Below are 17,266 nucleotides of genomic sequence, written 5' to 3'. Positions count from 1 at the left end.
ACCGCTACAGTATTAGGAATAGGAATTCCAGAATTGATTAAGGGCTACATTCTGTCTTGTCCGGTGGGGAAGGTATAGCACACAGGGAGACCCTCCTGTCCACCCCTGCCCCCACGCCACAGTTTCCAGGCAACATACTGACACTGAGGCTCCCTGATTGCTGAGGTGGGGGTGGCGGTGGCAGTGGGAGGAGGAGAGATTGACTCACTGCACCCAGCCATGCTCTACAGCCTCAAGGGTTGAAAGCTTAGTCAGGGCCCCATGCCTCTGCATGCCTGATAGCATTTGGCAGCAAGCTCTCAAGTCAGAGAGGATATACCTTTCACCAGCAGCTACAAAGAGCACTATACGCTCACTTCGCAGAAATCTCTGAGGCATTCTTTCTGTATCTGCTCTGTGCAGACAAAATTGCCCAGAGCACCTCCATTTGGCCATTACAGCACTGCATCCTCCCCACTGCTTCTCTCTGAAGAGCAAGGACCCAATTTGTACCTAACACCATAACTGTATCTGGCAATGAACTCGGTTGAAGGTTCTGTCCTTAAAGCATCATATTATAATGCTAATATTATGAAATTTCATCAATTTAGAAACAGTCCCTTGGCCTTTTTGTGGACTAGTTTAGTATAAAGATTATCCCTTTTCAGGCTTTCCAGTTTTAGAAGGCAATTATCTCTTTGAGTTCTGATAGAGGTTAAATTTTACCTTCAAAATAGTTGACAGTTCATAATTTTGCATATGCAGGGAGACATATAATTCTAGTGAGACATGGAAAATGGGTGCTTTCATTTTTAAGTATGTGAGTTTTATTCTTTCAGGCAGTTCCCTGTATAAAAATATGGTTTAACATTCTTATTTATCATTGAGGCAAAGAATTTCTACCTTATTTGCATTAATTGAATAGCTTCTAAGTAAAAACCAGAGTAAAAATTTCAGTTGCACTTCTATGCTAACATATATAGCCATTCAAAAAAACCTAGGCCATTAATTTATTATTGATCAAAACTCTAGCAGTACATCAATGTTACAGAACCGCAGCTAAATTTGGTCTTGTGACATTTTGAAATCACTGTATGAATTACAAGTCACAGCTACATTTATTTTTACTCCTTTAGTCTTGTGGCTGAAACTGAATTTAGTTTCTTAAACTGTATTGAAGGTTGTATTATTCAAACAATAACATGGACAGTAAGGTTGTGACCTGGAATATTATTTCTTAAGTGAGAAATCTGAAGGTGGGAAGAATAAGAGACTCAGATTTCCAGGGCTCAGAGCCAAAAATATCTTGGACCACACACTGCTCATTTGCATTTTTTAGCATCAATTAAAACTCAATGTTTCTTCCTAGTTTGTAAGCTATTCCAATTGTTAGTCTAAAAGCAGCCTGCCCATAAATCGCTCTGAAAGCATACTGTCTTCTTTCTATCAAATTAAAAGGGAAAGGTTGATTCATTTTAAAGTGTACTGATGATAGAAGACTTCTAAGTAGCACTTTATCTACAACATCACACTTGAAAGGAATGAAGTGCAAGCTAAATAAACAATGGCAATGAATGCATTTTTTTCAGGGGTGGTCCTTTTGGAAAATGTTAACCACATTAAAGTGGGCGGTTATTGAAATGTGCAATTAATTTGAAGTTAATAAAAGTTGAAGCTGTCATTCACCTGAGCAGGTGGTGGAAGAACCTTCTTGCATATCTGCTGATTGGGTCTCTGTATTCCAACACAGTCGTATCCAACAGGTGTCTTGTTGGAGTATAAAAGGCTCCAAGGCTTGCTTCAAGCTGTGCTGTGGAGTTCAAACACAGCAGCAATGAAACAAGTGAAACGGCTTCAATTACAACGGGGTGCTCATGTTTGCAGTCTGTCAGGTTTCTCAAACACAGATGAAATATGAACTTGTCACAGGAAAGACGAAATTAAAATATGACAACTGGTACAAAAGCAAACCTGTGTATAAACTTTCACATGGTGTAGCGTTGACAAAGACTTTGAGCAACAAAAAGCTGTCAAAAGTTAAGTAATCTACAAGGAATCAACCTTTTGCCAGATATGCATAATTAAAACAGTGACTCATAAGAACAATACAGTTTGAACAAGTTCGTCAGTAAAAATCAACTCCCAATTAACTCAACTTTTCTCTTTCCTACTAAAGAAAGAATAACAAGGCTCACCTTTTCAGGGTTCACCACTGTGCGTTTGATCACCAGGTGGTCACCATAGTCAAGGGAGTTACACTGGTTTAAAATGATTTGTAAGGGAGAAGAAAATGAGCTCCTTTTTCAGAAGAAGAATTTTTTGTGAGTCCCCCTTTCTTGACAATGGCACTTTGCCTTTTTATATTTTTTAACATAAAATGTATTTTTCTTCCATTATTTGTAATTATTTAAAGTGTTTGTGTCCTAAGTGTCTTGGTGGGGGTACTTCTTGGTGGGGGTACTTTAATTATGAGTAACATTAACGTCATTATATGATGTGATTGTTGTCTAGGAGTCAGTGCGAGGTATATGTTCCTAAGTATAGGGCAAATTGATTGATGAAAGTCTTCATCTTTCTCAAATCACTAAAAGAATTTGATACACTGGGACAGATTCTCCTCTCAAGGTGGATTTGCAAACCCCATTATTGTTAGGTGGAGTTGTGCGTGTGCATTAAAACAGTATACCTGACCCCTTATCTCATTAGGCAGACGAAATCTCATTGATTTACTGCTATTAACATTTGTTTGAACTAGCCATCTCTGTATTTAGTGATAATGGTTCTTTAGTTCTAAGCATAGTTACATTTTATTTTATTAGGTTTGACAGCACTAAATGCTCTAATAATACAGCCTTATAAACATATGCAAAGTGTTAGTAAATTAGGTTTTGCATTATCTTAAATCTAAACAGTAAGATAAGATGAACCTTAAAGGTATTTTCTTTCAAAGCAGCAGTGAATTTAGATTAAAATTGAATACAGCAATGCTATTGCGAAAACAAGCCATACTCTCTTGCTATTGCTGTTTTCTTGACAGCATGTTTTGTACTTCTGAAATGTGCCAACCTACATGGAATATGGGTAACTACTAGCACAGTTATAGATTCATTAGATAGCCCAGCTTGATGTTGAAGGCAGAGATAAAGATCTCAAAGATAACCGCCATACTGCTACAAATAAAAGGGCTCACTGGGTTCCACTAATAAAAAGAAAACAAATTACCATGTCAAATTTGTTAGATTCATATAGAACAAATCCGGGCTGGAATAAAATTCTGGCTGTTGTAAGACAGCATTAGGCAGCTACATGGGGAGAAAATACACAGATATCTATTTAGAATGTGCATATTTTTATAACAGTTTCAAGAATAGCCTATTTTTTCACTGGTTACTTTAAAAGTGTGTTCTATTAAGACAAGATTTTACTGCTGTACATTTGTAGAGAGGAGGTTATGGTAATCTGACTCACATCTCATGCTGTAAAACAGGGATGGCCAACTGATGGTTTGAGAGCAAGCTGGGCAGCTTACAATTTTAATAAGATCTATAGCTCACCACATCCACTAGCACCAGCCTTTCTTCCCATAAAAGGTAAACCTGGTACTCAGCTGTATTCTTGCTGGGCCATGGCATGACACCTTGTCACTCAACCGTTGCACTCTAAATTTTGGAGTCTAGTGCATTCCAGTGCACAATTCAGTGGAAGCCATCACACCAGGGTCCAGAAGAGATGAGGCTGAGCCTTAAATTCAACCTTTTGTGTGGGAGATGTCAGGAGTCACTGCAGGGGACAGGGAGATTACAGTGAGTGAAGGTGTAGTGGTCCTATGGCTTGCAGGAGATTCAGGGAATGTGGAAAGACAATGGATGTTGCATTGAAAGACGGTTCTTTTTGCAAATACCCCCAAACTGAACTAAATACTTCTGTCCCATCCCCACGACAACGCCCTTCCTTAATTTGGTGCCAGTTCTAAATATTGATATAAAATAAATATTTGACTTCTGTATTGGCCAACATTAGTCACTGATTTTCAATGTACGATATAGCTATATAGATAGATATAGATATATAGATTGATATATAAAATTACTGTATCATATAGTTTCATATACATGTCACAAAGATGACATAGATCATACAATATATATATTTATGCATGTGTATATATTATGTAATATATTATTATTACACCTTCCTTACTATTAATATGAATTAAAATGCAATTTATACTTGTGTGCATAATCTTATTAAAATATCTATATAATAATGACATTTAATGACTATATAATAATGACATTTTATTGTAGAATAGCAAAGCATAATTCTGACTAGTCAGGACCTAGTAAATACCTAGTAAATTGGCTTTTCAAAGCCAATATGTATTATTAAAATCATTCAAGTATAGATTTTAAAATATAAGTATAAACATTTATGAAATACAACCAAACTCTGACCTTCTCTCTCTGGTGTCAGCTTTTGTCTAAGAAGGTGATTTACAATGGCACTCATGCTTATGAAACACTGATGACCCATTGTGTCCCAGTTCATGCTGCTCAGGACACTAATCGCCTCATCTATCTCATCATACCGAACATACTGGTGGATGATTTCCACAAGGCCCAGCCGTCCTCTTGTGATGGCACCTGTCACAGGAAATATTAAAGCCAAGGATAGTACCATAACATTGTAGATCAATAATTCTCTATTTTTCAGCAGTTACAAATATTGTTCTTTATTCATTCAGGTTTTAATAAGTAAATGAGTTTTATGTTTAAATATTATACAGTACATTTGTTCAGCACCTTTTATCTAACATATCTAGCCTCAATATGCTTTACACTGTGCAGAAAACCCAACAGTGAAATGCATCCATGTACGGGGTGGGGAACATGGCATATGCTTACCAGCAACAGCAACACTACATAACACTTTATATTATTTGTTTATTTTAAATTATTTATAGGTTTTTATATGGTGCTCATCACCATAGTACCTGGACTCCTCCCATATGTTGTTAAATTAATTTTCACAATGCCTCTTCCAGGTAAGGAGGTATTATTAGAGAAGACAGAAAGCAAAGAATAGCATAAAGTTTAGAGAAAGAGTTTCTTGACAACTTAAGTGAGTGCTTCTCGGACCAGCTAGTTCTAGAGCACACAAGAGGAAAGGCTATTATCAGCTTAGTCTTAAGTAACACAGAGGAGTTAATTCAAGAAGCAACAGTTGCTGAGCTACTAAGTAATAGTGACCACAATATAATTAGGTTCATCTTCATCCTAGGAGGAGGTAAAGAACCAAAAGGTTACACACAGTGATAATAAACTTTAGAAAGGGAGAATTCAATCAAATAAGATGGCTAGTCAAAAAGCCCTTAAAATCAAAAATAAAGGAAATAAAATCCTTACAGGTGGCATGGATATTACTTAAGAACAGCAGTAGAGACTCAGAAGGCATGCATTCCACTAAACAAAGAGGAAACTAGAAAGGTAAAGAGCAAGCCAATGGCAAGGTTCAAGAGGCTATGTGAACCAAACAGAAATCCTTCAAAATTTGGAAATCTGACCCTAGTGAAGCCAGTAAATGGGGGCACAAATGACAGCAGGCAAATATATAAGAGGGAAATTAGAAGGGACCAAATGGATTTTGAAGAGCAAGTCGCTAGAAGTATAAAAACAAACAAACAGACTTTTTTAAAAAAAGTATATTGGAAGCAGGAAGCCTGCAGGTACTTTACCTCCCCCTCTGATGTTGAACCAAACTGCAGTGTCTGAAGAGGAGGTGTTGGAACAAACCAGTAATTTAAAAAGCAGTACGTCACCAGGACAAGATGGTATAAATCTAGCAGTTCTGAAGGAGCTTAAGTGTGAAGTGGTTGAGCTGCTAACAAAAATATGCAGTCTCTCAGTAAAACACCCATTGTTCCAGAAGATTGGCGAGTAGTAGCTGCTGTATCTGTATTTTTAAACAGCTATAGAAGTGATATGGGAGATTACAGTCCTGGAAGCCACACATCTGTACGTGGTCAGTTGATTAAAATGATAATTAAAAATAAAATAATAAATGCCTAAACCATCATGAGATGATAGGGTCTAACCAACACAGTTTCTGCAGAGGAAAATCATGTTTCTCTAATATATTAGAGTTCTTTGAACATGTCAATAGAAGAGTGGATAAAGGAGAACCAGTAACAATTTTTTTAGATTTCAGAGTAGCAGCTGTGTTAGTCTGTATTCGCAAAAAGAAAAGGAGGACTTGTGGCACCTTAGAGACTAACAAATTTATTTGAGCCTAAGCTTTCGTGAGCTACAGCTCACTTCATCGGATGCATTCAGTGGAAAATACGGTGGGGAGATTTATATACAAAAAGAACATGAAACAATGGGTGTTACCATACACACTGTAACCAGAGTGATCACTTAAGGTGAGCTATTACCAGCAGGAGAGCGGGGGCGGGGGAGTGCGGTGGGGGGGAACCTTTTGTAGTGATAATCAAGGTGGGCCATTTCCAGCAGTTGACAAGAATGTCTGAGGAGGGGGGGGGAAATAAACATGGGGAAATAGTTTTACTTTGTGTAATGACCCATCCACTCCCAGTCTCTATTCAAGCCCAAGTTAATTGTATCCAGTTTGCAAATTAATTCCAATTCAGCAGTCTCTCCTTGGAGTCTGTTTTTGAAGTTTTTTTGTTGAAGTATTGCCACGTTTAGGTCTGTAATCGAGTGACCAGAGAGACTGAAGTGTTCTCCAACTGGTTTTTGAATGTTACAATTCTTGACGTCTGGTTTGTGTCCATTTATTCTTTTACGTAGAGACTGTCCAGTCTGACCAATGTACATGGCAGAGGGGCATTGCTGGCACATGATGGCATATATCATAATGGTAGATGTGCAGGAGAATGAGCCTCTGATATTGTGGCTGATGTGATTAGGCCCTATGATGGTGTCCCCTGAATAGATATGTGGACACAGTTGGTAACGGGCTTTGTTGCAAGGATAGGTTCCTGGGTTAGTGGTTCTGTTGTGTGGTGTGTGGTTGCTGGTGAGTATTTGCTTCAGGTTGGGGGGCTGTCTGTAAGCAAGGACTGGTCTGTCTCCCAAGATCTGTGAGAGTGATGGGTCGTCCTTCAGGATAGGTTGTAGATCCTTGATGATGCATTGGAGAGGTTTTAGTTGGGGGCTGAAGGTGATGGCTAGTGGCGTTCTGTTATTTTCTTTGTTGGGCCTGTCCTGTAGTAGGACTTTCAAAAGGTCTTTGACAAGGTCCCCTCACAAGAGGCTATGAAGCTAACTAGTCATGGAGTAAGAAGGAAGTACTGTCATGGATCAAAAACCAGGTAGGAGACAGAAAGCAAAGAATAGGATTAAATGGTCAAGAGGATGGAAAACTACTTTATGTACTGGCTGCTCAAATCCAACCCATTAAAAACAGCATCATCAGCTTTCCATCTTAGCAATTCCGAAGCAAAGAAGATGGTGAATGTAAACTTCTGTGGCAAGGCATTCACTTACGATGAGAACCCCTGCTATCTAGGAGTCACCCTCAATTGCAGCCTTACCTATCAACAACATCTGAAGCAGGTGAGTCATAAAACAAAGTGTTGCACCAATATCATCCAAAAAGCTAGCAGGATCTAGCTGGAGTTGTGATGCTCGAATGCTACGAATGGCAACACTGGTTTAGTTTATTCCACAGCCGAGTACTGTGCACTTGTTTGGGAAAGAAGCTCAGACATGGGTCTCACTGATATCCAGCTAAGTGGGGCTATGAGACTTGTAACTGGCACCATGAAGTCCACTCCACTGCTTTGGTTCCAGTCCTTGCTAACATCCCTCCTCCACCATCCGGTGAGAGATGGCTACATTGTGTGAGTACAAGAAAGCTCTTGGTAACCAAAAGCTCCTACACCATGACAACCTTGTTCTCCCTCCTTGCACTCGCTCTAAGTCCCACCGACCATTCTGAGTAGTTGGAGAAGCCAACTTCAAATCCGTAAGACACCTGGTGGATGAAATGGGCAGGCTCTGACGTAAACAACAACCACCTCATAGATGATCCCACCATCGAACTGTCTGGTTTCTTGCTGTGCTGAAGACAGTGGGACAACCATAAACTATATTAGGACATTACATGGAAGATGCGTGCACCTGATATACACATGAGGAATCAAGGATTCGCAATAGTGTCAATGTGGAGACCTCCAAACCATCAAACACATTGTGAACATTTTTTCATTTCCAGAAGGTATTACACACATGCACTCTTCATCTCCTGAAGTCCTCACATGGATTTCAAACCTTTCCATTAACTTGTTAATGTTGCTATTTCCATACAAAAAAAGAAGAATGGTCAATGTGCATCATGGAAAAAGGTTTACAGTGGGATGCTCAAGCATCCTCACTGTCCCCTGTTTAATCTATTTATTAATGATCTGGAAAGGAGGGTAAGCAGTGAGTTATCAACATTTGTAGATGACACAATTATTTTGGTTAGTGAAGAACACAAAGGACTTTTTGGTTAGTGAAGAACTTCAGAGGGACTTAACCAAGCTAGGTGAATAGGCAACATGATGACAAATGAAATTCAATGTCATGAATGCAGAGTAATGAACGTTGGAAGGAAAAAAATGTAAGTAATTCATATACCTTACAAGGTTCTAAATTAACTGTATCAACTCAGAAAAGGGAACTGGGAATCACAGATAGCTCAATGAGGACCTCCGTTCGATGTGCAGCTCTGGTTAGAAAAGCAAACAAAATGATAGGACGCATAAGGATGGGGGTTGAGAACAATGAGGAAAATACTATAGTGCCTTTATGTAAATCAGTGGTGCAGTCTCATCAAGAATACTCTGTGCAATATTGGTCATCACATCTCAAAAAAGATATTGAACAATTACAGGGGGTTCAGAGAAGGGAGGCAAGAATGGTTATGGAAAAACTCATGAAGAGAAATTGAAAGGACTGGGGTGGTTTACCTTAGAAAGGAGACAACTAAGAGGGGACATGATAAAAATATATAGCATAACAAATACTACAGAGAAGGTAGCTTGAGAACATCTGTTCTTATAAGGTAAGAACAAAGGGGATATTCAATGAAATTGGAAGGTGGCAAATTCAAAACTGATAAAGGAAATAATTTTTCATAAAATGTGGAATTAGACCATGGAACTCATTGCCACAGGATGCCATTGGAGCCAAGAATTTAGCAAATTTCAAAAAGGGATTGCACATTTATATAGATAAAAAGAATATCTGGTACTTAGAATAGCTAATGCTCACAAAGATTTTGGAAGAGATATTAAACCTTGTGTTTCAGGGCTTAAGGCAACCTCTATTTATTGGAGATTACAATGAAACATAATGTGGTGGGAAGATTATCCCGCATCTGCCTACAGCTGGGTTCTTGCACCTTCCTCTGAAGAATTCTGTGATGGCTCCTGCAAAAGATGGGATACTGAACTAGATGGGTCATGGGTCTGATTAGGTATAACAGTTCTTATGTAACTAGAAGGAATTTTTTTAGGTAGGCCAGCATATAAATATTGGGCTTGGAATTATACTAGGACATTATGAATTTGGGATCCCCTGACTTTAAAGGAAGTTGGATCAAGTTCTAACACGATTAGAGAGAAAGTGCTATGGGATCTTCTGTGATCCTACAGTAAACAGTCAGAGCCTCCACATTATGTGTCAAGCACAAAAGTTACCTCCAGCTCAGCAAAATCCACAATTTGAGGTCTTTCTTCAGTATTTAATTATAAAGAAGAATGTGACCTTGTGAGACAATATGAAAGAGTGGCCGCTTCCAGGATGCCTGCTCATGCCCTCAGGGTGGCCCTGCATGCAGCCCCTTCCTCTATTTCCCTCTTCCAGAGTCCCCAGTAACTCTGCACAAGCTTTCCAAATATAAATATTCCTTTGTAGGTTAATTTATTACAAAAGTCACACAACCATAATCCAGAATCAAATCCCAACAGTCTGTCAACACACCAAGTAGAGCTCCGGCACCTCTCACTGCACTCAGGCTCTCAGGTACGGCTCCAGCATCTCTCACCATGCCTCGTCCCAGCCCTTCTTGCTGGGGTATTCTCTGCCCTGGTTCATTCTCATGCCTGGCTCTAGTTCCTGGCTGGAGACAACAGCAGTCTCATCCATTCCCCAGCCGTCAGTCCTCTCTGACCCTCGGACTTCAGCTGTCTGGCTCAGAGAGCCAGCAGGCATCTTCCTTTTCAGCCCTCTCTGAAGGTGACTTTCTGGCCTGGGAAAAATTGTAGGTAATCCCTTGACTGCTTCACTGTCTTCTTCTTTCATCAGCCTGATCTGGCGCCACTGCTCACTAGGGAACTGTTACTGCTCCCTCCTTCAGGGGAAATCTCTTCCCTGAAGCTCTGAGCCCAGCTCTGCTCTTGTTCTGAGCATTCGTTCGGGCTCTCACTTTCTCTGGGTACACCTATACTACAGAGACTATACCAGCATAGCCCCATAGTGTAGACAGAAGGGGGATTGCTGTCGGTGTAGGAATAACCAACTCCCAAACAAAGTTAGCTGTGTCAGCAGAAGCCCTCTTCCACCCGCACAGCTGCATCTACACTGGGGGTTATGTCGGCATAGCTACGTGGGTGGGGGTTTGTGGGGTTTTTTCACACCCCTGACCGACAAAGCGATGCTGATATAACTTTTCAGTGTAGATCAGGCCTCACTCTCAGGATTCTAGATTCTGCACTCTCCCTTTATTTTGGCCTGTTTCTTATTTTGTAACACCCATGGGCAGCCCCACTCCTCATTATCCCAAACTAGCACTCACCTGGACTGGAATAGAAAAGTGGGGCCTGATTTCATTTAAAGGGCCAGCTATCTTTTTACAGACACCAAAACCAATGCACCTTTCAATTATAGATAAGAATTGCTGAAAATCAGAGTTAACATACCTATCAAAATGAAATAAACTGACCATCATGCTCCCCACTGTAAAAGAAGATGATTTATGTATAATTCTTGTTCTCTAGAGGTTGAAGTTATAAATGCATCCCCAATCCCGGGTCTACACTTTTGCACATGCCCAGAATGCTCCAGCAAATAGCATTCTATATTATAATTGACTAGCCAGCTGATCACATCAATGTGGCTACCTACAGCATATATGCACTATGACTAATATTCTCAGCTGTGTACCTCGTTTGAATACTAGGTCCAAATACTGTGTACATTTAAAACTGTTACCTAAGACCTCAGATGTCTGGTCAGAGTTGATGGTTTCCGCCATGAAACAGTATATTTCTAAAATATCTCTGAAATCTACTAAGAGAATATATTGTCAATTTTTCCATGTAAAGGAAAACAGGAAACTAAATTTATTTTAAGAGTATCACAGATGTTCCGAAATTGTCACCCAACCCCAATTTTAAGAAAAACATACCAGTAGGAAAGAGAAAACTGACCCCAAGAATTGCAGTCAAAGACACAAAGGATGGCAAGGAGAGAACCTTCTTCCAGTGAAGAAGAGCAGAGACAAACTGCAGAAAACCATATCTCACTAAAACTTTCCTAAATGCAATTGTGGGTGTAGTTTGCACAGGCATACAAGAGCAAAGAAGCAAGAAAGCTGGAAAATAGGTATAGCCAGATGTCAATGACCAGCCAGTGGCTTGGAGAACCTGGTACGCCATGCTTAATGTTTTCAGACCATTTGAAAGGCTTTGTTTGCTAAAGAGAATAAAATAATGCCTTTTTTAATTTTTTCAGTATTATTTAAAGAAAACACATGCTTGCCTATTAGATTACATTTGACACTTGAATTTATAGTATGGGTACTTTCTCTGTGTAATTGCTGTTTTTACATTGACATAGTTTATACATGCATATTTCTGGTAATGATAGTATCTAATTGTTATGGTAGTCATTCTTCATCAGTGTTTACAGTATGTTTTAAAGTATTGCATAAGGTAAGTAATCTTGATGTTAATTGCGAAGGGAAGATGAAGATGTTTGTTTATATGTTAATGAAATCTAATGTAGTATACTATGTCTCTAGGACAAGATTGGTATCATTATTGCCCTGAAACTTTATTCTTTTTGTATAGAACTGCTGATTCTAACATATTGCATATAAAAAACCCATAATAGCCACATTATTTACAGATATTTAGAGCCAAATACAGGGAAATTCTTGCTATAGACGTTGATTCAGCAGGGTACTTATGCACAAACGTAACTTCAGGCATGTATGCAGTCTCAGAAACTACAACTGCATCTTTAAACTATCCTGCATCCGATGAAGTGAGCTGTAGCTCACGAAAGCTTATGCTCAAATAAATTGGTTAGTCTCTAAGGTGCCACAAGTACTCCTTTTCTTTTTAAACTATCCTGTTATACACAGACATTGCTGATGGGAGGTTCCCAGTAGCGTGTCCTAACACAGCACATTAGGTATTCCACATAGGCATAACGCAGCAAGTTAATGATAGCTTTGAGTGCTGAATGTCTGTTTTTCTGTCACACGCCTCTAATGTATTTTTTTATAATTAGTATGTATATTAATTATTAATTAACAGAGGCCTTAAAAACTGCAGATCTCAGCAACAAAGAGTGACTAATCAGTGCAGTATTTCACCTTGTTAATGTGGCAAGCAGAGAGAAAGCTAAGAGAACACTGAAGCAATAGAGGACTTTATATTATGACTCGCATAGCTGACTATGTGGGCGAACACCATGGTCTTCTATGCAGAAGAGATTTGACGGTAATATACAGAATGAATTTTAAAATGTGATAACTTTCCACTGTGGAGGTCAACATCTTCCCATTTGGATGCTTGACTTCTCTTGGGTAGTGCGCTTCCAAGCGACCTACTTGGGAAAAAGAGGTGAGAGCCAACTCATTGCCTAATTGATTTAGGAACAGTGCCCAGGGAGACTGTCCAATTAAGTTTACAAGCTGGCAATTAGCAGGAAGGCCTCTAAGTCCCTGCACTGAGCGCCTGTTTGCCTTAATAAGAACATAAATGTGCTAGAGATAGGAAGGGGAAAGCTGTGCCTTCTGGAAAGCTGTCGTGAGTAGACCTCACAAGGGAGGACTGAAGAAAAGCAAGGTATTCATGGGCAGAATGCCTTCTGTTTGACAGGTCACCAGGTAATTTAGAGGTTTATTTTTTTAAATGGACAACATGCATAAAAACATCAAACAGATGCTTTCATTAGTGTTCTGCCTGGTGTTTTACAACCGCTAAGCCCTATTGGACACGGTGGAGCAGCATTATCTCGTAATAAATGGCAATCTACAAACATTTTTTTGAGTACTATTTTTGGATAACAGTGACAATCAGGCCAGCTCTTTTTAAACAATAAAAATACGGCTAAATCTGACATTTTCCTGGTTGCTAAAGCCACATGGTATCAGTTTACCAATCTGTCATTACACCTTGAAGACTGTTTTATCTGAATCACTTTTAGTGTCGGCTTTCACTTTCAGAAACTATTTGCTCAATTAAACGGAGGTTTTCAGTATTTTTAATCAGTCTCTTTTTCTCTCCATAGAAGGATACTTGAATATCATTGAGGAACAGAGATATCATGGACAGACTTGTCAAAAAACTCAGGGCTAGAACCACCAAGGTACTTAGGTGCCTAACTGCCTCTTCAGGTGCCTACGTCCAACATTCAGATGCCACCGACATTCTCAAAACCACCACTCAGCTGCCACCTAACCCAGTGTGTGCCTACCTTTCTGCCAGTAGGCATGTGCAAAGCTGTCCTACCTCACAGTGCAGCTGGGAGACTTAGCTTATGCCTAAGCCATGGCAGCCTTCTCAAACTAGACCTTCCCCTACCCATCTTGCCCGCAGGTCCCAATTCTGTACGCGTTCTCACAGCAAACCTGGGATCATTTTTTGGGAGAAAGGGCATAGGCTACTTAAACAGTTGACCTGGCTTAGGACCTACCTCCAAGACAGGTTTCACAGCTGGAGATCCCGAGCGGAGGGAGGCACATCTATGTGGCCTGTCAGACAGGTGCCTAAGGCCCAAGATCAGTAGGGACTAGGCCATTAAATATTTTTATGGATCTGGGCCCTAAGCCCCTCTCCTTCCCTCTGCCTTTCACTTCTGGCTAGCTTAGGCAGCTCTCCACTCAGCTTGCTGGTTGCTGAAGATCCATATCTTAGGCATGTGTCTCTCTCCACTCACTGTATACAGAGCTAGGGTGCTTAACTCAGGGCTGAGAATTTCACCTGGCAGAAGGGTGCCTAGGAGTTAGGCACTGCAATGCCTAAGTCCCTTTGTGGATCTAGCTCCCACTGCCTCCTGACTAAAAAAAATCAGCTGGAGTTTGTTGTGATCTCAATAGGGATTTACATGGTAGTAAAAACATATGTACAAGGTCAATGCTAGCACCTTCACCTTGCTGGACAAGCAGTGGGAAAAAATGCTGAAATTTCCCAGTGTAGGTACGTCCGACATGGCTCTCTGTCACAGCACTGAATTCAGAGTCAGGAGACTTACACTTGATTCTCCTCTCACTTACCCTGGCTTTACACTCTCTTGATTTGAATGGAGTCAATCCTGATTCTCCCTGGCCTGAGAGGAAAATTAGCTCTCTACAGGGCTCTATTCCTGCATCATCCCCTGACTTGCTGCATAACTTTGGAAAGTCATTTAGCATCTTTGTGCCTCAGTTTCTCCATTTGTAACCCCCATGGGGATAATAATGCTTGTTTGCCTTTGTACAGAACTCTTGAGCTTTACAGATGAAATGTGCTATAAATGCTAATTACTTTCTACCTTGGTTCACAACTCTGAATATGTTAATTTATAGACTCTCCACCCTTAAATATACAAAAGCATTTGCCTCTTACAAAGAGATTTGAAGAAAGGAAATGGGGTATCACATACACTGGAGTCAGGAAGAACATTAAACAGATTCATGGTAGATTTTACCACACCTCTCAACATGTCACAGCCCAAATGTGGGATGCACGGTTTGACAAAGACCCAACAGGAGAGAGGGACACACACACACACACACACCATTCATGCATCAGTGCGCCAAAGCTGGAGAATTTTTCCCCCATAGCAATACCTGTTGAGGCGTTGCATGCGCCCGCTGCACACCCATGCTGCTAGCTGAGAGGACCACCCTGACACTCTCAGTTTCTTCACGCTGGAAGCCAGTATATGCTGTTACTCCAATGCAGAAGGGAGGGAGGGTAGGTCATGGAGAACAACAGTTACCAAACAGGCATGTAACTGTTTTTATTCTGTGAGTCCTTGCACATATCCATTCACTTTGGGTGACTCACAAACAGTTGCAGATGGAGGAGGGTATCGGAGTCTATCTAAGCAAGGACTGCAACACCATTCTCCCAAATCTAGCATCATCTCTTGAGGTTTGGGAGAAAGCACAATGAGCAGTGAACATATGAACAAATGTCACGGATGCGAACGTGACCCAAAAAAGCAACTGGCAGTGTTTGTGCTCTTGTAGAGTGTGATAAAACTCTACGGTAGTGGAACCATAACAATATTGAGCACAGATGAATATACGAGGAAATCTAGGAAGAAATCCTCTGTGAAGTGACAGCTTGACCTTCATCCTGTCAGCAAAGGAGACAACTAACTGTAGAGACATTCTAAACCAGTTAGTCCTGTTCTGGTAAAAGGCTAACGCCCTACAAATGTTCAAAGTATGAAGTTTTACCTCACCTTTGTGAGAGTAAGTTTTAGGGGAAAGAGTTGGTAAGTATATAGGCTGATTCGGATGGAAAGGCCATACCACTTTAGTGAGAAATTTGAGGTGTGAACTTCTGCTACCCTCCTGGCTGAATGCTACTTTCATTGAAGAGATGAAAAACGAGCATGTTGCTACAGGTTCAAAAGAGGGGCCCATTAAAACCACAAGAACCAAACTTAGGTCTCAGGATGGTACTGAGTCCCTAATAAGTCAGATAAGCCAATCCAAACCTTTCAAGAACTTAAGAATCAGAGAGTTGTAAAAAACAAATGTTTCTGTTACAGGAGGATCGTATCTGGAGACAGCTGCCTGACGAATCCTCAGGGAATGGACAGAAAGTCTTTTTCCCTTTAGGTGAAGCAGATAATCCAGAATAAGAGGAATGGGAGCCTGTGAAGGTCAGGTATCTTTCTGCTGGGACCACAGACAACCTCTTCCATTTCTTGAAGTAAGTATACCTGCTGGAGGGTTTTCTGATATTTAAAATAATATTTTTGCATTCCAAGGGAACAGGCGGATTCTGGGGGAGTTAACCACTGATCATCCAAACAGTCAGGTGTCAGCCAAGAGAGCTGGGACGCAGCATCTGGCTGTGGTCTACAAAACTATGTCCAAAATCTGAGGAAGAAGCATGGTATCAAACGGATCACCGGGTCCGAAAATGAATGCTGATGGGGTGTGACTGGTGCTATCGAAATTAGGATGGAGTGATCATGTCTGAGCTTGCTCAAAACTCTCAGCACCATAGGGATGGGAGGAAAAGTGTAAAGATGTTTCCCTTTCCAGGACAGAAAGAAGGCATCTGACATAGACCCTGGACTGTGACCTGCTCTGGAACAGAACCGGTGACACTTCCTGTTCTGTTGGGTGGTGAATAGGTCTATTCCTGGCATTCCCCATATCTGAAAAATAGACTTTGCTATGTCAGGTCTGAGGGACCGTTCATATCTTTGCCGAATGATCTGCTGAGATGGTCTGCCAGACAGTTCTGAGACTCATGAAGATGAAATGCTTTGAGTGTAATCTTGTTCCTGATGCTGAAAGACCAGAGGTTCATTGCCCCTTGGCACGGGGATCTGACCTGTCACCTCCCTGGTTGTTTACATATAACACTGTAGCAGTGTTATCTATGTGCATCCTTACAGAAAAACCTGGGATGTGGGGAAGAAACACTGGAAAGGCCAGGCAGATAGGTCAAAGTTCTTGAACACTGATGTGGAGAGAGAGATCCTAATTTGACCAGAGATCTTGAGTCTGAAAGGCCCCTAAATGAGCTCCCTGCCAACTGAGAGACGAAGCCTCTGTGACTATGGTCATGGAGGACAGGGTTTGGGCAAAAGGAACCCATTGCATACACTGGCTGGATCCATCTGCCAGTCCAGGGATGACAAAACACTTGCAGGTATGTGAATCAGCAAGTCCAGCGGAGGATGAGAGAGATGGTAGTCAGACTTCAACCACCTCTGCATGACTCTAAGGTGAAGTCTGGTGTGCTGAGTCACATATGTACAAGATGCCATGTGATCTAGACGTTTTAGACAATTCTTCACTGTCATATGAGGATATG

At 40.7% G+C, this 17,266-nt stretch overlaps 1 protein-coding gene across 4 annotated transcripts in view; it reads right to left on the bottom strand.

Annotated features, from left to right (window-relative positions):
• The window catches only part of LOC102938329 (WD repeat containing planar cell polarity effector), a 255,151-nt gene that overhangs the window by 105,305 nt on the left and 132,580 nt on the right, over positions 1 to 17,266 (bottom strand). For all 4 annotated transcript variants that reach the window (XM_007062889.4, XM_043543984.1, XM_043543985.1 and 1 more), the window contains exons 11-12: positions 4,434 to 4,622; positions 1,666 to 1,789 (exon numbers count right to left, since the gene is read on the bottom strand). In XM_007062889.4, the coding sequence (XP_007062951.3) occupies positions 1,666 to 1,789; positions 4,434 to 4,622 (313 nt within the window). The remainder of the gene's footprint in view (positions 1 to 1,665; positions 1,790 to 4,433; positions 4,623 to 17,266) is intronic.

The sequence above is a fragment of the Chelonia mydas genome, chromosome 3 (assembly GCF_015237465.2).
Source record: "Chelonia mydas isolate rCheMyd1 chromosome 3, rCheMyd1.pri.v2, whole genome shotgun sequence".
Lineage (NCBI taxonomy): Eukaryota > Metazoa > Chordata > Testudines > Cheloniidae > Chelonia > Chelonia mydas.
Note: the sequence above shows the minus strand (reverse complement) of the source record. Positions and strands in the feature narration are given on the sequence as shown.